A 20,883-nucleotide genomic window follows, 5' to 3' on the forward strand; every position below is an offset into this window, starting at 1 on the left:
ACTAAGCAAAAGTTTTATCAAAATAAATTTTTTCAACCTAATTACACATACACACATATAATTACACGTACACATCTTTATAATAATATAAATTACGAACGATTCAAAAGCGCACGTATTTTTTTTCCTAATTTGATATAATTATATATCTCTCCATAAGGCCTAATAATTTCAGCCATAGAACTTTTGCCGAAGGGACAGGTACGAGCGAATTTTAAGAAATTCTACCCACAAAGGAGGTTCCATTAAATTTTAACTATTTTATATGTTTAACTATTTTATACCGGTGTATAACTTTACAATATTTTTTTTTTAATTTTTTGTAATCGCAATTTATTAAAACTGAAACCGGATTGACAATACCGACGAGGCTTGCCTCCGCGTATTAAGCTTCTCACATTAAATTTGGATGCCATTCAAGGCAGCGGCCTTAACCGATAAAAAATATATTAATTAATGTGATTATATAATAAACCTTACAATTTTATTATCAACTGTATTCCGTAGGAAGTGCGTAAAGGATGTTATCCGTGTTATTTTATATATCAATTTTTAAATTAAAGTGCTTCTATTGTTAATCCGTGTGCGAAGACAATGTTACTAAAAGTAATATTATGTTTGCTTGTGGCAAGTGTGTTTACTGCAAATGAAGACAATGCATTAGATGAAAACTTGACTTCCCTTTTTCAACTATGGCAAGGATCTTCCACAAACGAAACAACAAGGCGAAGCAGGGACCTTGTCAAGATACCTGGGAAGAATTTAATTGTGGATGCAATGCTAAAAACGCCAATGCTTCAATTGTATCAAACTAACCCAGACATTCTGTCGATTATACGAGATCATTACAATTTACCCAAAGGTAAGTAAATTTTTATTATTACGTTTGTGGATTCCATTATTTAGAATTATTCGTTAAAACATTACCGTCCACTAGCCATGCTTCTAGACTAAATAATAATAAAAAGGAGAAATAGTTTAGCTGACGACTATTAAAATAATTCTTGTTCAAGCTCGGCAGTTTTGTAAAAAAACGTTGCGTCAGATTATGTTTTCCTTATATGATTAGTCCAAAAATATCTAAAAACAATCAACGGCAGATAACATCGTAGGGCTTTTTTTAATCTGTTATGTTGACAATTCGTAGTTTTACAGTTACAATATATTTAAAATTATTTAAAATTTCCCTTGATCATGCCATAGCAACGATTTTAATACATTTCCTAAAACCCTGCGAAAGTTTCTTATGGAAAAAAAAATAAACACAAGAAATCAAGAACATAGACTTGAAAAATTTCAGAAAATATTCTAACTTGAAAATCTGCGTATTTGTATTTCGCCCATTTGATTGTTCACGTGCTTCAAATTTATATTGTTTTAGATTCATCGTTTGGTTTTCATCTATTACAAAATATATTTATTTATTCAGCATTTATTTATTCCAGCATTTATTTATTCACATATGACATTCATTTATGTTTTCTATTAGAAGGATACCACAACTGGTCTGTCAGGAAATTATCAAATTTCAATATTTTTAAGTTCAAGTATATTTCTTAAAATATGCATTTACATGCGCTTTTGAATCATTCATTATTTTAACATTGTAAGTAGTAAGCTACCACCGGCTCGGAACGCTGATCTGTTCCAAAGAGCCGGCCAAAACCAAAAACGAAATTTAACAATTTTTTTCATATCTACAATATAATATCATTCATGTAAATGAGTCGACAAACCATTTTCCACATATTTCGATCAATTGAAAACTCGTGAATGCTATAATAAGATTTATTTAATAACGTAGTTTTAACTTTAGATTAAGAATTATAAATGCGACAGCTATTTACATATAAATTAATGCTCACGTATGAAAACTTGATTAAATGAAAAGACAACGAACTTGAACTCGGAGAGCCTACCTGCATTATTTTTTTATCTAAAAAAAGCTGTAGTACGCAAACTTTGTGACCTCGTTGTACTGAGAAAAAGTTACTTCGTCAAGTTTACTACATTAGTAAGGTCGATTTTACTTGATATTGTTCATACCTTATTTATAAAAAATCAAATCGAAGACAATGTCAAGATTTTGTCTTCGAGGTGAAAAAAATATAGTTCACAATTAGCTTTAATTATCTTTATTTAGCTTAAGGTTATTCGTTACCTATGTCATTGAAAAAGGTTTTAATTTTATGGCTGAAAATATTATAAATGCCGTTTCTTGTTTATATATATTTTATCTATATATAGATTTTATATACTATATTTTTTTAATATTATTTTTACGCTACCTAGCAACATTAATTGGACCCCTATGTTTATTTTCCCTTTAAGTTTTTCTTTACATACATTCAAAGGCAAATAAAGATCAGAGAGAACAAGATTACATGTACAAAAAATTAAGTACGAGTATTAAAAATAATGGCCAAGCAAGTCTGGAATCATAAAACCAATTTTCTTTAACCTTTAAATGAGTTTTTACACAAAAAAAATTGGCAACGGTTGTATAGAATAAATTAAAAAAAGTTTCTATTTTTAGAACATGTATTTAGTCTATGGTTGTCAATGTACATATAGCTACGGACAAGCTTATTTTTTTAAATGTTCAGGAATAATTTAATATAGATCATTCACAACGATTACATTTTATTCAAAAATTCGTGCATCTTATTGGACCAAAAAATTTTAATAGTGTGAATTTCTCAGGTTTCAATGGACCTCTTGTGGAATACGATTTCATAATAGTGGGGGCAGGGTCCGCCGGCAGCGTACTTGCGTCGCGGCTAAGTGAGGGTAGAAAAGCATCCGTTCTTCTACTGGAGGCGGGACTAGAAGAGTCCATGCTTACCGCTGTTCCAATGCTCGCTCCAGTCCTCCAAACCACAGATTACGTATGGCCATATTTGACGGAACATCAACCGAATGTTTGTTTGGGTAAGCAATATGAGTTAAACCTGTTGTTGAATATGAACTAATGAAACTAAACTTCAAGACACATATTGATCTCTATATTTAAAAAAAGTGTTTGCGCAATACGTAATGACTTTAGATGTAAAAGCTTTAAAACATGTACCATATTTGTCAGCAAAAACCTTTAAAGCTTTCACATCTATTTCTAATCAACCTGTATAATATAGTCATTCTAAAATATGAATATATTACATTATTTTTTCTATTTTAACGCGATAGGCTAATGAGTCTAAAAAAAAGGTACTTTTAACAACCAGAAGTTATTGCTTCTGGCTGAAAAAGCTTACAGGTATAAATAGTAAATAATAATTCATTTTAATACGCAATCATTTGAATTGTGGAACACTTTTTACGCATTACGTTATTTAATATTTCTGAATTCAAAAATGATATAATCATACATACATACGTTAATTGACAGCAAAACAGGTACACAGTCAACCTTTTAAAGCTTTTACATATAACTAATCTCTCTATGTAAAATACAACTACATAAAGAGAAATCTAAAATTTTGATGAATGTACGAATAGTGATTTCCTGCAGGCATGGTCAACGAAAGATGTTTCTGGCCAAGAGGCAGAGCTGTGGGCGGTTCAAGTGTAGTCAACTACATGATCTACAGTCGGGGGTTACCCGAGGACTGGGACAGAATTGCTGCATTGGGGAATTATGGTTGGTAAGTATCAAACTTCGATCGGAAGTTTTTTATTCAACCACATGAAGAAATTATAATAAATAATGAAGTATACACTTCAAAACGGTTTTATTAGATCTTTTTATTAAATCTCAGGAAGTGACATACGACAATTAACTGACTTCAGATCACCATTGGATGTTCCACGGTAATGATGATGTTTTTTTGTTTGAGATAGTTTTTTTCTTAAGAATGTATATAAGGCCAGCAGGTATCTATATATACTGTTAAACTACAGCTTGTAAGTATGATCCAATTTAGGCTAGAGAACATATTACTGTGACCAAATAAACGTGAATATGTTTATGAAAGGGAAATTCCTTATTTATTCTTCCAAATTAATTTCATTCCCTTCAAAGTAATCCCTGTCTGTTAAAACGCAGTTTTGCTTTTTTCAGTCCTTGAAAGAGTCGGAATAGTCTTATTCCGGTAAAGCCTTCAAAAGACCTTCGATTCTGTTTTTATCTCCTCAATCGTGTCAAAACCGCATTCCCGCATTGTCCTTTTGAATTTTTTAAACAGCTAGGAGTCGTACGGAGCCAAATTAAGCGAAAACGGTGGTTGCAGAACGATATGTGTAGAATTTTAAACGTTTTTTTTACAAAAAAATCATGCAACTTTGGCACCAATCGAGACATACGCGTTTGATAAAAGCACGTGTAACTCGGAGATAATTAAACCTTTTAAAAAAAACCGCGCTTGCCATATTTTATAGGCCGTCCTACCAACTAAAGAAAAAATATACCTTCCTTCCTAATGCCCTGTAGTTTTAAATGACAATTTCAACTTACTTTTTGATTACAGAATAATTACGAGTGTCACTTATTCATCTTGTTACCTCAAGATAATCTTTACAGCTCAAATATAATATAAAGACCAAAATTGCCATCAAACGAACAAACTGCTGGTCATGTTGCCTACTTGCTATTTTATAGTATTAATTAAAGGATACGTAATAATGATACTAAATTATATGTAATGATAATCAATATGTTTTTAGGTCTTATAAAGAAATCTTGCCTTATTACATAAAATCGGAGCGGGCAAATCTGAAAGGACTGTATGACTCGCCTTGGCATGGGCGAAATGGAGAACTCACTGTCGAGGACGTGCCATTTAGGTATATATAATGTATTTAATAGTTTGGCGGCAAATTTGCCTACTAAGCGAAACGTGTTGCTTATTGTATCTGTAGTGCTACTGAAACAGCTAAACCACGCCTGAGGTATGCGCGCAGGGAGACGTGAGTTGGAGATATCAGCCATTCAGCCATCACCGCATGAAGCATGACCGCCATTGACGTATCTATGGCGGTCATGCTCTTTTTTCTTCGGCTGTTTTCCTAAGGCACGGTATAGCGGTTTCGGTCTCACTATAATCACGGAGCTTTTATAACACTGTATTTAAATACATAACCTGAACAGATCTCAAGCAATGATGATAATAACAGACACTTGGACAATTTTGAGACATTTCATTTTTGTGACGGAAGTTCACTATTACACTACTACACTAATACATATTTTTCGTATTTTAGAGAACAAGATGGTACTAGCAATTTCGGTAGCACTACAATAAGAATAAAAAACGCCTTCTTCATATTTAAATCGCCTAAAGGTTTATTTTTATCAATCAACTAAAGTAAAAAAAAAAACATTCTATTTTCAGGTCAAAACTTTCAAAATCTATTTTGGACGCTGCAAAATTATTGGGAAGTCGTTTAGTAGACTACAACAGTCCTGACGGATTTGGATTCAGTTATATTCAAGCAACAATTAAAGGAGGTGTCAGAATGAGCAGTGCGAAGGCTTTCCTTCACCGACATAAAAAAAGAAAAAATCTGCACATCCTGACAAACAGCCAAGTCACAAAGGTTTTAATCGATCCCGTTACAAAAACCGCTCAAGGCGTTGAATTCTATCGTGGTGGGGTTAAATACCAAATTAAGGCAAAAAAAGAAGTCATCCTTTCAGCCGGACCTATCGAATCACCTCATTTACTAATGCTATCTGGCATTGGACCAAAAACTCACCTAGAATCATTTGGGATACCTGTAATAAAAGACTTGCCCGTAGGACAAATACTTTACGATCACATATCTTTCCTAGGCTTAGTTTTTTCTTTGAACACAACTAAGATAACAATAGATGAGAAAAATATCGGAACCATTCAGAATGCTCTCGATTTGATGCAGTTCGGGGAAGGCCCGATGACGTCACTTACCGGAGTGGAAACATTAGGGTACATAAAAACGAATGTCTCCGATGAAATTGGTGAATACCCGGACATAGAAATACTCGGAAGCTGCGGTTCTTTCGCAAGCGACAAAGGAAAGTATGTAGCAAAAGGTATACGAATGTCAGAGTCTTTATACAATGACGTTTATAAACCTTTAGAGAAGACAGAGAGCTTCTCTATTATAATGATGTTACTGCACCCAAAATCGTACGGTTATATGAGATTAAAATCAACTAATCCTTTCGAACAGCCTGCTCTGTACGGGAACTATTTGCAGCATCCAAAGGACATGGCTACATTACTAGCATCAATCAGATACATACAAAAGCTAGTCAATACGCCACCGTTTCAAAAGTACGGTGCTAAAATTCACAGAAAAAAGTTCCCAAACTGCAAAGAACATGTATTCGATAGCGATAGCTACTGGGAATGTGCAATACGAACATTATCTTCGTCTCTTCATCATCAAATAAGTACGTGTAGGATGGGGCCGGAATCAGATAGCAGTGCAGTGGTGGACCCTGAACTAAGAGTACATGGCATTAATAATCTCCGTGTTGTAGACAGTAGCATTATACCGAATACAACGGCAGCGCATACAAACGCGCCTGCTATCATGATCGGAGAGAAAGGCGCGGACATGATAAGAAGCACTTGGAATTTAAACTGAGCACGTAGGTTGACAGAGTGCTTATCATAAAACGGGCAGATTAAAGCAAATGACCGTTTCGTTTGCCTTGATCTGACAAATCTGTACATATAAATCAAGGCATAATTCCGACAAAATATTAAATAAGAGATTTTACATATAATAAAGTACAATACATACAACATACAACCAACTTTTATTTTTCTATTCCAATTTAATGATGATTCAAGAGAGAGATCTATACTGATACTATAGATAACTATAAGTTAATTGGTTAAAGGTGTAAAAGCTTCAAAGGGCTGAATTAGCTAGCTATATAACTAATTTCTCAACAAAAAGCTTTTAAGCTATTACAGCTATTTTCAAACACCCTACGTAAAGCGATCACTCTGAAATTTTAATTGAATACGACCGTTAGATAACTTATGGCAGTATTCATGTAGTTCTTCATACAATGTTATCAATATAGTACGTATTATTACTGAAGCTATTGACTTTTGTATAGAGTATACCATAAAATAATTTACAGCAAACATGCTATGTATTTACCCCTTTAAACCTTTTACACCTAATAAACTAATCAACCTGTATAAGAGATTTCCATTCATGTGCCTACTCATCAAGATATTTCAGAAACTTTAAGGCTTAGATGCTTGAACGTTTGTAGGAATTTTCCTTTCGTTGAGGTCAGCTAAGAACAGATTTTAGTAAATTTCACCCACAAAAAAGGTGGAGGGTACGTTCACTAAGCGCGAAGCTAGGGAGGAGGAAGAGTAGGAAACATATCATACATATTGCAAACCACGACTTCTTTTAATCAATTTAATATACCCACCAAATAAGTAAAAAGTAATGATCTCTCGTGGATTCAAGATTAATTATTTTAATGACAGAGACTCGTATGTATTTTTATTATCCGTGTCTTTATGGGTCATTAAAACATGCATTTTATGGTTGCTAAATGCTAAACTTTTTATTAGATTACTCGTATTGAGATTGTGCCCCGGATGGACTTTACAATACCATATACGATAACAATGTATATTCGACATCCCTTATACGTTACAAGGCTAATCGATTTTCAACGTTGTCTCATTTACATATTGTAATTATGTCCAGTTGGCAGTGCATACAGTCAACATTTACGTCTGAATACATTTTTATTAATGACAATACAGTATTATATATGTGAGCAAATAACTGTTGATACTACTCTCTTAGTTATTAGAATACTTCAGTTTCTTTTCTTTGTCTTCTTACTAAAATAACTCGTTGAAAGATGTCTCCCATTTTTCCACAAATTATCCCATACAAAGAAGCACTTCCAAAAGTACCCTCACATATTCTCTTAATTTTAATGATTGCTTACACTTATATGATTGCATATATGTACTTATATTGCCATAAATATCGTTAAAAAAAGCAATATTTTTATTGTACGTAACATTTATTACTATTACTGTGTGTTAGTTGATATATTAAAATAAAACTAATAAAAATTTACTATATTCGAAGTGGTCTCCATTAGCTGCGATACGGTCCTATAAACGTAGATATGTAGATTCAAAAAGATTTAAATAAAAAAAAAATTTACCACAAATTTTCGTTTCATCTATATGTTTATAATTTGTAATTTTATAATAATATATTAATTGTAGGTGTTTCACTCCCACTACAAACTAACATAACACTAAAAACATATTTTTGAGGGTACATATCATAAACGCCACGCGCGGCAGGCGGATTGGTTGATCGCAGGGTTGCCGATCCTGTGGAGAGATGTGAGCAGTGGCAATCATATATAATTAATGCACAAAGCGTGAATCATATAAAATTGTATACCGAGAAACGAACCGGGTTTCTCACGATACAGGTGTTTAGTATTCGATTTCTAATGAAGATAACTGTAACCAAACCTTATCTAATCAGCGTTCGTAAATTATTTGGTGATGAATAACGTAATTATAAATAGCTCTAAAGATAATAACATGCTCACACGCTTTATTTCCAATCATCATAGTATAGTTTAAACGTTTTCCTTCGTATTTTTACTACCCATGTTTTTTGTATTGTATAACTAGTTTCTCTAAAACATGTTTACAGATTTCGCTAGGGTTATATTGGACAATAGCAAGTCGGACTTTTTTAATGATCAGATTTTACGAGGGGAACAAGTTTATCGCCCTCAGTGCATCCGCCACCCTTTTTATGAATAAAAACTCGATGTTTGCTAAGATAATCAATAAAAATCTCCTCTTGAAGTTCATTGAACCTGATTCCTTTTATAATCTCTACTAAGGCGACAGACGTTAGTTTTTATTCATTTTATTGCAAAATTATAATAATAAGACATGTGTATGTATACGTATCAATCATATCAGCTGATAAGACCCACTGCAAGGCATAGGCCTTGCCCAAAGATTGTCCAGATAAACGGTCTTGCAATTTTTTCATCCAGCGACTTTCCAGGAACCGTCTAGTAGGGGCCGCGTCTACCGGCTGGAGAATCTTTTAGCCCCAATGCCCGTCGGTGACATGAGGGATGCACCCACTGCCATATCAAACGAACAATTCTTCAAGCTACGACGATGTTATTAAAGTTGATATTAAAGTTTCCTTATTTGAAAATAGATTCAGGCGTTACTTTTCGCAAGTCCATCCTAAGTAAGAAAGGGACTAATATATAGCTACTTCCACTATGCAGCAGTAGTCGTGCAATGAAGTGCACCGCTCACCAGCCCGCTGATAAATGCGCATGCGGCAAACAATGCAAATGACACAACTATCACCGTTAATTCACTCAACACGTGTTTCACCCCTCCACTGAGCAGGAGTAACACCGACCATTGCCAAACACCGAGTCATAATAGACTCGATGTTTCTGAGACTTCATTGCACTATTACTGCTGCATAACGGACGTAGCTATATATTAGTCCCTTTCTTACTCTATAATATAGATCTACACCTAGCACAGAAGTCAGACTGGACTAATTTTTTTTTAAAAATAACATAAGACTAGGCACAAAAATAAATCCGACTGTATTCGTCATAGACTCTTCTTAGATCATGGCACGTTTGAAACCCTAGTATCTGTTGAAGCCTGCTGTTTCCAGGTTCTATTGAACTGGGCTTTCCTAGTTTTCATCTCATAACAACCATATAAAAGCATATATGATCAATTGAATTTGAATCAATCGTAATCATATAAATTGGACATTGTTAGGGCGTTGTTGAAAATAAACAAGATAAAATTGATATAGAAAATACTAATTATTATGGTTAATTTATTTCAATTTAGTTTATATATATTTTGTAATTGAAAAAACAAAGATACGGACACTAAGTCTTTGGAATAAAAAAAAATGTTGGAAATAAACCTCTGCCAATACATACATACGAGCCAAGTGTAAAGACCCCGATGTGAAAAATATAAAATAAAAATATCTAGTCTCTTTGTTCTATTATCTGTTAATATTACACTCTTACGTATTATTATTCGTCATATATTTTCATGAAGTACCTATAAATACGTTTTGCTTGAAGTAAATATTTTCGTTATGCGTATCTTTTGTATGGTCATCATACATTATCTGAGAAGACATCAAACTTGCCATACTAGAGCGCCAAATATAAGAATCAAGGAAATAAAATTGATTCAATGACATTTTAACGCAGTAACTGCGACTCTGTACACGTGAGTTTCAGCTAGTGCGTTGTGAGGTCATATTTTCCCACAGACACCGTCAGTTTAAATTAATGTCATTCAATAACCCATCGAAATATATTGTGTTCAATATATAATCATAAATAAACGGAATAGTCATATCTTTCTAGTTCAGAGTAATCCCTGTGATATTGCTGCCGTAGTGTAGGAGAGAACACTGATTTCCTCTGCGCACACGATGCAAGCTATGCGTAGGGCAATATGACCGCGTGCAGCAGTTACTGTGTGGATATTACCACCCTTTATAATTTCATTAAATATATTTCTTCTTTCCAATTAATAAAGCTTCTTCAAACGACGTTCATTTTTAAAGCTATTTATATGTAACATTTAAAATAATTTTCTAAATTATTTTTATATCAAAGAGTTGTTTAAGTGGCCACGGTTTTTCCTGCACAGTCCATTTAAATATTTAACATACTTACATTTTCCCCATACATAACTATTGCTTCATATCTCATAGGTAACGCCATCAACCTGCTACGAATTAGTTTTTCAAGGCGTTCATAACTATACATATACATATGTAGTATATATTGACTCTAGAAAACAAAAACATATATATACACGCATACGTACACAGACATTATTCCGTTTAGAACAACTAAGGAATGTTTATCCTAACTGCTCCTTTAAAAAAAATAGTGTGTACATTTATTAGTATAGTTTTATTATGAACTTTAACTAGATAAAAAATAATAATTGTATTGTGTAAATATGTTATTATTATTATGATATTTCACGTGCGGTACACGTCGTAAGCCGCACTATGTATATTAAATATATTTTACATAAGCAATGTTACCCACTTGATTATTGTTACAAACATCGTCATCGTCTCGGCCATACATCTATTGCGGGCGAAATGCTTCCCCATTTATTTGTAATAGGACCGGAAGAAGAACCTCGATCCTGGCGTCTTGCAGCGGCCTAACTAAACTCGACTGTGCATCTTGTAGGTGAACGTCTGAAACTGCGCTTGCCGGTCCGTGATCTCCAAAACCTTAAGGCGTCAGCGGACATCCACGCGCTATGTGACCTGTCCACCGCAAATCCGCTGAGCTATGGCGGATACTTTCATTCATCCACGTATCTTCTCGTTTCTAATTTGATCTCGTAATCAAATCCCGGGCGTAGCTTGTTACTATGCTACATACATTTGACGAAAACTTTTCCTAAAAATCACCTTTTTTTAATGTTACATGTGAAAGTTTTAAAGTAGTTTATGTTTCATTATAGTTACTACTAATACGAACGCATATAAATTCGCCGATTTTATTAGTATAAAAAAAATACCTTACTGACAGTTTTATATTTTCGTCATGCGTCGACATAAAGAAGATCAAAGTTGTAATAATACAGATGGATTCGACTATTATTCTCGACAAGGCAAATCTGGATAAAAATCTATATTTTCGGATGACGTCAATGATAACTGCGTATTGGAATTAAAAATTGGTAGCACAAACATGTCAACTCGATTGATAAAATGATCACAAATATTTTTGCATCGGCAGCAAAATAGCGTGTTTTTTTTTTAAATAAACCAGTACATATAATTGTATAAATAATATATATAAACTTCCATAGGACACACAAATTTCAATACTTGCCTTAATGAATCTAATTTAAAATTTACGAAAAGATTTTTATAAATACCAAAAGGATTTTAAATAGGTTTAAAAAGACTGCAATTTTTTTACAGACCTACCAAATTTTAAGAGTTACTTAAACATTTTTTTAAAGTTAATTTAGTTATAAGATGAAAAAAGATTATTATAATAAGGATTAAAATCTTGTTTAATTTTTCTTAGCTTAATAATAAACAAAACAATACTGGCATGTTCCACAAAAACTCCAATACGCGGTAGAAACATGTTGTAATGGGTAGGGCGTATATTTTACCATCATGAGTACGAATTCACTCGTCACAATAGCATTTAAAAATAAAATGTTATGTTATAACAGAAAATGTATTTCCCGGCTTTTTGCAATTAAGCCATTACGTCAGCCTTTTAATAATATGACCTTGAACTAAAATGATGAACCAGTTAAAATGATAAACTCTGGTACCCACGGCGTTAAAAAATTTACATAAATGAACTTTAAATAGACATCTCAAATGGGCGCTGGTCACGTAAACATGACGCCTTGCATATGATCAAATAAGATAAAGTTTTTCACGAAAACTAAACGTTACGCGGAAACGTTTTTACGAGATTCATACAAAAGCATATTAATTAGCATTTATATGTACATTTGATATCATTTAAGATTATCAACAATACACAGGTAAGAAATAAAACACATGCATACTAAGGTCGAACGTAAAAAAAAACGTTGTTTACATATTACCTGAGACTATTAGCGCCTCGTTTGGTCCAACAGTGTGAATATTGCCCATATTACTCAAGATTGAATGTCAAACACTAACACTGTAAAAAACCTTGGATACACAAAAACAATATAAAAGAACTAAGAATAATATTATAATCACGGAAGCAGCATGTGCTTGCAAACAGAATTATTCACGGAGGCACAAAAATATTGTAATATAACTATAATAGTAAGCTGTTGTCAGATTGATTGTCAAAAATTTCATTCAAAGGTGATGCGCGCGCATGACGTCTAGTCATTAGGGAATAAGCGACACTACGTTTTTAGTTTTAGTACTTAATCTGTATATACACCATTAAGCTCTAAACATAATAATTATAATCAAATCCATAGGATCTTTTACATCAAATCTTGTGTTATGAAGATTCTATCATTTGGAATCAGCATATCTCTTGTAAAGGATACGAAAGACTATATAAGTAATGTTTATGAATTACCTAACAAATCATGAGATGTCATTCTGACAAATTTAACTTTTTAACAAATTTCATGTGAATGTCAAAGTATTTCTATGACCAATATTCCACATTAGTTATAAGTAATAACTAAAGTTCTAAAATTTTGTAATACAGATAAAATAAATAATTCTTGATAAGAATTGTTTATTTCCAACCAATTAATATCTGTTAATAAAATAGTATTAGGACGTGTTTCGGTGAATATACGTATGTCTATATAGTTAAATATATCTACTATTTAGCAAATTTTACACATCATAAGTACCGTACATATTAAATCGTACTGTTTGTATCACAGGGTAACTCTTACGCACTTGACTCATTAATTATTTTTATTAGTCAAAACTTCGTTTCAATATGTTTTTCGTTAAATATATTCATTTTTGTGAAATACTCCGTGATTTAAGTTTTACATCCTCATTTTCAGTAAAATAATTTTTTCTGTAGTTATTTCTCATGGCAATACTGATGACTAACCGAACCAGAGACAAGGCCATAAATATTTAATATTCCAAGTCTATGGCACTTGCAAATTGTGATTGTTTGCGAAATAACTTTAATTTTTTAACGCTAATGCTAATGCCAACGAATTTCCTAAAGTCTTAAGAGAGATTAAAGTCTTTGTAAGTATTGTGTTATTTCTATATCATCCATGCTTAAAAACATTACACGTCAACTTATTCCATGTACAAATTAATGGTTTAGTTTCATTATCACGAAGCATTGTATGTGATGTTTAATTCCTGATTTTGAAATGTTTTTATTATCATGTTTATTACAGATATACCTTTAAAAAACCGTATAAAATGTCTGACACCAGTGACCTAGACCGCCAAATAGAGCAATTGAAAAGATGCGAAATAATAATGGAGGCAGAGGTTAAAGCACTCTGTGCAAAAGCCCGCGAGATTCTTGTCGAGGAAAGTAATGTTCAACGAGTGGATTCCCCAGTCACGGTAAAACTTTACATCTATAATGCTTACAATTATTATATCACTAAGCTCCAAGATTTGCTGAACTCGCATTTCGTTACCTGATTATATATGATAATGCTCAGCTTATATCAGTGATACCACCGATATTTTAAAAGAATAATACGTACGACGAGGTTTGGTTACGGCCCTGGCTATGTGTTTTTTAATATAAGAGACTTGCTTATCAGATTTACATGATTAATAACATGGCACTTCTCAGATATGTGTTACACTAGGACAGAAGTTTGCAAGTCGTAGCCTGGAAGCCTCATTTATTTCTTTCACTATCTTTGTAAAGCTCTCATAAAATGTTTAGAGCATGTTTGAAAAATTTTTTAGACATGTTAAAACAAAAATCTTAACACAATTTTGAAACTACCTATGCTTTAAAAAAAATACGAGATCACAGTTTACTTTAAAATAATATTGAATTTTATTGAGAGTGTGCACTCTTTATTTTTTTTAAATAAACAGTGATTGGTTATAGGCGTCAAAGCTTTGAAGAGATGAATGAATAACTCATTTTCATAGTTTGTCAACCTCTGCCGTAAGTATGTCAGTGAGTTATTGCACCTGGCATTTGATTTGACACATAATTTTAGGGCAGACGTATAGGACTTATGGGTGAGATTAGCTAGGTGTAGTATTATAGTTTTGTTTTTGTCAAATAGTCCTAAGATAGTATGTACATATATTTATGGTCTTCATAGTATTTATGGTCAAAAATATTTCTGAAGCAGCAAATATCATATCATCATCATATCAGTTTATAGACACCCACTGCAATTAAGAGGCTTCCCACAAAGATTACCACAATAACAGGTCTTGTGAAGCCTGCATGCATTGACCTCCTGGGATCTTATGTTGTTGGTCAACCCTCACTACTATTGGTTAATAATGTATATACCCTATGAATTATTACTTTTTTTTTAGAAAGTAGCTAATTAATGATGAATAGTAGATGTGACTTCTACCACTTCTCTGGAATAATCCTCCTTAGTTTTTTTTCTCATAAGTTGACATTTAATAATCTACTCTAGGCATATGTTGTGGATTACAACTCCTTACTTACTCTTTAGAGAGCTGAAGTGTAATGCAGGAATGTAATGTTGCACTAAAATTGGACTATTTGAACCTAAAATTAAAGTAATGCATTTTAACTAACAAACCATGCATATAATAACAAAATTCTTTCTGTATTAATGGTTATTAAACTCCTGTTATTTACTTATCATTTTAAAAATTAACATTATATGTATAAATATATTTTTGGTAATGTGTACAAATCAAGGTGACAACATTTTATAACAGTTTTTTTCTATTTGCTCAATGGGCTAAACTACTGTTTGGTAATGTGTGAAATTAAATTTTTTAGGTTTGTGGTGACATTCATGGACAGTTTTATGACCTTAAAGAACTATTTAAAGTGGGCGGAGATGTTCCAGAGACCAATTACCTATTCATGGGTGATTTTGTGGACCGAGGGTTTTATTCTGTGGAAACATTCTTATTACTCCTTGCATTGAAGGTAAGGATTGAAAGTTATTCAGATTGACATGTTACGAAGACATTACACCCATACACATCCCATAACTCAATTTCAAGTTGAGAAAGGTCCCCCCGCCCCTCTCCCCCGAGAAGTACTGATGACATGGTTAAGGTTTTGGATAGTCTGAATGCAGGCAGTGCAAAATTAGTCATGATAGCTTTCGGAGAGGCCCACGCCATTCTCTGGGCATCAATCGACAAATAGAAGTTGAGAAAATTTATCATAACTCTTATCACTTTTTCCTTATCTAACATGCATTCTCGTTTAAAGTCATGTTATTTACAAAAGGAATTACAAAATAAGCCACTACTATTTTTTTATTATAGATTTGTAGTCATGTTAATAAAAAGTGCATTACAGGATGCTAAACTTTTTTATCCGTCTACTCTTTTATATGGTGATCATTTCAAATAAATGAGACAGATTTTTTAACTTAATTTTAGGCTTAGCCTCCCTCTACTATGCTGCCTCCTAACCTATTGGTTTACGGTCAAACGAGTTTTAACCAGATAAAACGATGTTTTAGACATTTATTGTTCAGTACATAAGAATTTTTAAAATCATAAATATTTACAATAAACTTAAGTCATGGTGGAACAATTTGAATATAGTTAAATCAATTTAATTCCGCCTTAACTTTTTTAAATCTGAATGAGTTGTTTAATTTTTTTACTACATTTTGTGTACTTGTAATTAAAGTAACTAAAAGGAAAAATTTTATTTTAATACTTTTATTTTCCACTGTTAATCAATTATTGGTAGTGGTGACCAAAACACAAGTGGTTGCATACATTGTGAACAGAAAAAAAACTGGAATTAAATAAAATAAATGGCTATGAGGGTTCCAACACACCTAGAATTATAAAGAGCAAGCAAACTTAGTTAATTTTATATTTAAACCAAGTTTTATAAAAATATTCTTTATACAGTAGTTGAAAAAATCAATCCCTAGCTGTCTATATTGCCACTTAAATAATCCTTTACACTAAAACTATCTTTACAAAACGATGTTACCTACTATTTAAGTTTCAAATATTCTCTAACAACAGAGCTTACAATACAATCTACTTTACAAAAAGTAAGTTAATCTTTAAGCATAAATTACATGAAATAGATTAATTTGTTATTAAAAAATGTGTTTAGATTTTAATTATGTAGTTTCGTTATTCTAGGTTCGGTATCCAGACCGCATAACATTAATTCGGGGTAACCATGAATCTCGTCAGATCACACAAGTGTACGGTTTCTATGATGAATGTTTAAGAAAATATGGTTCTATAACTGTGTGGAGGTAAGTTTAACATCAAACAACAACAAGTAAGGAATCCTACTATAAACAAATTATTTGTTTATTGTAGAATTCCTTACTAAATATCAATAAAAGTGATGAATCTGGCTAAAGATTAAAAACATCTATATAAATATATAGTGTTTAATAATAATAAGCCTATATAAGAAGCTGATAAAAAGAGAAATGAATATTACAGTAAAATTGTGAATACTGCACTGATAAGTATTTCAGGCAAAATTTGATTTCAACCATAAATTAAATTATAAACCTTCAACTTTTAATATAATAAATAAGAACCCAAATTTTTTTCTATATTTAGTTAAAACTTATAATAACATTCATATTTTCTATTTTCTTTAATCAAAAATATCATACCACCATAATCAAGTTTAATAAATTTCTTTTGAAGATCATGTTTTCATCCGAAACATGATTATTTTTATAACCAATGATGAACACTAATTACGACTTGGAAAGAAAGCAAATAATATTAATTTAACACCAGATATCCAAAAAATCGCGTTATTTTAGTATCAAAGCTAGCCTATATAAACCCTATATTCTCAAAATAGTCCAAAAACAATTTCAATCCATTCAATGAAGGCTATTACATGATTTTCAGTTCTATTGGACTAAAAAGTATTGTCAAAAAAATTATGAATATGCCTATAAAAAAACAATAATTATGAATATTATGAAAAAAAATGATAATATCTCAATTTAATTTTATTGAAGCTTTTGTTTCATACCTGTAACATATTAAAATTAATTGACTTCACAAAGTCAAAGTCTAAATAGCTTTTTTATATCATCAGCTTAAAATTAAGTTTACATTAATTCATACTGCGGCCACCTACTGACATTAACTAACAAACTCAGTCGGGTTCATAATTTATTTTGATAATTGTATTAACAAAAATCTTTAAAATTAAAACGATTCATTTTCAAACATCTCTATCATAAACAGTTTAGAGTAAAATAATATGTCTTTTAGCAGAGCCTATGCTAATTAAATTTCTTGAATTTACTATAAGATTACTTTGCTATTGCATTTTAATTTTTATATAAAAGGCTGTTCAAAAAGCTGTAAAATACGTCACCAAAAAATTTCACAATAATAAACATCTGAAATAAAAAATAATAAGTATATTTTTTTAATGCTAAGGCTCTTATTGTAATGAGAGATCAGACAATTCTCTTCAATTTATATGAATGATTCTAAAAAATTTAATTATTTTATACATACATATATTGTGACAATGTATATTATGAAAAAAAAAACATTTAAAAATACATGGTTAAAAGCTATTATTATAAGTTTAGTAAATGTATAGTCTGTCCCAAGGATCAAAAATTACAGAAAAGTTAATTATAGTATTGTCTTTATTCTATTCAGGTACTGCACCGAAATTTTTGATTACCTGTCTCTTTCGGCCATCATTGATGGTCGAATATTCTGCGTGCACGGCGGCCTCAGCCCGTCCATACAGACTCTAGACCAGATCCGAACAATTGATCGCAAACAGGAAGTCCCCCATGACGGTCCCATGTGCGATTTACTGTGGAGCGATCCAGAAGGTAAAACTTGAGGATTAAAATTTTCCCATAATCTATGAAACTTAATAATTAAATTTTTCGGAACACACCTTGATAAATTTTTTGAATACATTTTTGTAATAAAATCTTTTTCACAAACTTGTTTACTAGTCTTATGTAACTTTACATTCATCTTTTCTGTCAACACTAGATTTATTAATGATATTAAATAGGCAAGTTTTAGAGTAACAAAAATTTATTTTGAATAATGTACTAGAATGCTAATTTATTTATTTATAAAAGCATATCAGAAGCATATGTATTTAAATTAAATATTATAACAAGTAAAAATTCTGATTCACATGGTAATTTATTTAATGTGTGTGCATTCCCAATATTTATGGTATGTATTTAACCTATTTTATTCATATATATATATGTTAGAGTATATTTTAAGTATCTGCCTTATATTTTCGTGATCTCATGGGTTGACATATAAAATTTAAAGTTCGAAATTCGACATCCGAAAGTTTAAATAAAATTATTTTAGTTTGAGCTAAGTTTCTCGAGTAACGACCATGAGCAGGTGGACACGGCTTAGTAGTAGTCCCCCCACTGTGTGGATCGATGACAGCGCAAGACCGATCATCATGGCGTTCTTTGGGGGGAGACCTTTGCCTTGCAGTGATCCTGCATGATGATGGCCTATCCGCTGAAACGAGTAAGAAGAATAAATGAGACTAATTTTCAAGTTGTAATAATTACAGATACACAAGGTTGGGGAGTTTCACCCCGCGGCGCCGGCTACCTGTTCGGGTCGGATGTAGTGGCGCAGTTCAACGTGTCCAACGACATTGACATGATCTGCCGCGCCCACCAGCTCGTCATGGAAGGCTACAAGTGGCACTTCAATGAAACTGTCCTCACTGTTTGGTCCGCACCCAACTACTGTTACAGGTTTGTTATGTTAACTCTGTTATCATTTAATTTTTATTATATAAGCTATACAAAACTTAAGATTACATTGGAATTTTAATGTATGCTTCACGAAAGATTAAAAAGTTATTCTTATGGATTCATGCTAGAACTAAAAATTATTTTAATAAGTGTATTTATTGATGAATCACATTATTTCAAAATCGTGTAAAAAAATTGTCAAGTCCGGTTATTTTGCGAATAATTCTTAGTCTCCTAAAATAAAATTATACATGTTACGTATATTGGAACGTTGTGACTATGAAAGGCGCCGACAGCTGGCGCTAGTAGTACATTACCTTGCGCTAGTCTGGTAAAATTTTTAAAAAAAATTATTTAGTTAATATGTCAATTACCACAGATGCGGCAACGTAGCAGCTATTCTAGAACTAAATGAGAATCTCCAACGTGAGTTCACAATATTCGAAGCAGCGCCGCAGGAGTCCAGAGGCGTGCCTTCTAAGAAACCACAAGCGGATTACTTTTTATAATGTTCCATACAATAGACAATTGAGAAAAGTTTGATCGACGATCTAGTACTACAGTTGGTGACAAAACTATTGAATGTGCAGTTGTTTTCTTTGTGGTGGTGTCACTTCATGTCAATTTACACTGTAAAACCAATTTGTATATGATTATGTTAAATAATTCTTAGTATGGGACCCGACATATGGTTCATTATCATGTTAGTCAATAGACACCTACTAAAAGGCCTAGCCCCAAAGATGACCGGTCTTGCGCTGCCCGCATCCAACGACTTCTCACAAACTTGACTATGTTGTCCATTCATTTAAATAAGGGGCCTACCCACGCCGCGTCTACCGGCTCGTTTATATGGTTCTTATTGCTACATTTCTTTCCATTTCGAACGAATCATATATGTTTAGTGCAAAACTATCAACAGTTTCATACTAAAATTACTATAACTAAAATTGACATTGGTGTCAATGACCCACAACAATCGCATACCATCAGTCTAACTGTGGTTTTATTATTTATTTTGTAGTTATAACTAACAATTCTTCCAACAGAATGTCGATCAGTGTTTTTATTGAATAGCAGATGCGACGAAGCAAATGTAATTCAATAATCGAAAATAACTAGTTAAGATCAGAAATCTGTTAATCAAATGCATATTTGCCTTAAGATATTTTTGTTAAAAAATATGGAGTTGGCTTTCTGATTCAAGAATATTATATACTAAATCGGATTCAATGACGGTATAATAATATCCTTAGCTATTCTTCCTTAACTAACTTTTGCTTTCTATACATTTATTGACTTAACATAAATATCACTAACATTAATCTAATTATGATGTAACCATACAAATCCGTGGTCATAAAAATATTAGTATTATGATTTTTTTTTCCTTTTCTTATATTTTTACAACATATGATATATGTATTAGAAGAGTGTAGGGGGTGTG

The 20,883-nt window shown here is 32.1% G+C and overlaps 3 protein-coding genes across 3 annotated transcripts in view; 2 read left to right on the forward strand and 1 right to left on the reverse strand.

Annotated features, from left to right (window-relative positions):
* Positions 1-12,934, reverse strand: part of Flo2 (flotillin-2) — a 394,067-nt gene extending 381,133 nt beyond the window's left edge. The window contains exon 1 of the mRNA XM_068767684.1: positions 12,630-12,934. Within this exon, the coding sequence (XP_068623785.1) occupies positions 12,630-12,678 (49 nt within the window). The 5' untranslated portion in view covers positions 12,679-12,934. The remainder of the gene's footprint in view (positions 1-12,629) is intronic.
* Positions 538-6,676, forward strand: LOC137924248 (glucose dehydrogenase [FAD, quinone]-like). Its single transcript, XM_068767628.1, has 5 exons — positions 538-862; positions 2,704-2,931; positions 3,512-3,644; positions 4,663-4,782; positions 5,331-6,676. The coding sequence occupies exons 1-5, from the start codon at positions 595-597 to the stop codon at positions 6,568-6,570; spliced, it is 1,989 nt and encodes a 662-aa protein (XP_068623729.1). The 5' UTR covers positions 538-594; the 3' UTR covers positions 6,571-6,676.
* Positions 12,935-13,656: 722 nt separating the features above from the next.
* On the forward strand, positions 13,657-20,883 carry Pp4-19C (protein phosphatase 19C). Its single transcript, XM_068767214.1, has 7 exons — positions 13,657-13,752; positions 13,911-14,085; positions 15,479-15,631; positions 16,825-16,943; positions 18,340-18,521; positions 19,247-19,436; positions 19,816-20,883. The coding sequence occupies exons 2-7, from the start codon at positions 13,936-13,938 to the stop codon at positions 19,943-19,945; spliced, it is 924 nt and encodes a 307-aa protein (XP_068623315.1). The 5' UTR covers positions 13,657-13,752; positions 13,911-13,935; the 3' UTR covers positions 19,946-20,883.

The sequence above is a fragment of the Battus philenor genome, unplaced genomic scaffold (assembly GCF_028537555.1).
Source record: "Battus philenor isolate CCGP_79_NKW_IND1 unplaced genomic scaffold, ilBatPhil1.0.hap1 SCAF_23, whole genome shotgun sequence".
NCBI classification, from domain to species: Eukaryota; Metazoa; Arthropoda; class Insecta; order Lepidoptera; family Papilionidae; genus Battus; species Battus philenor.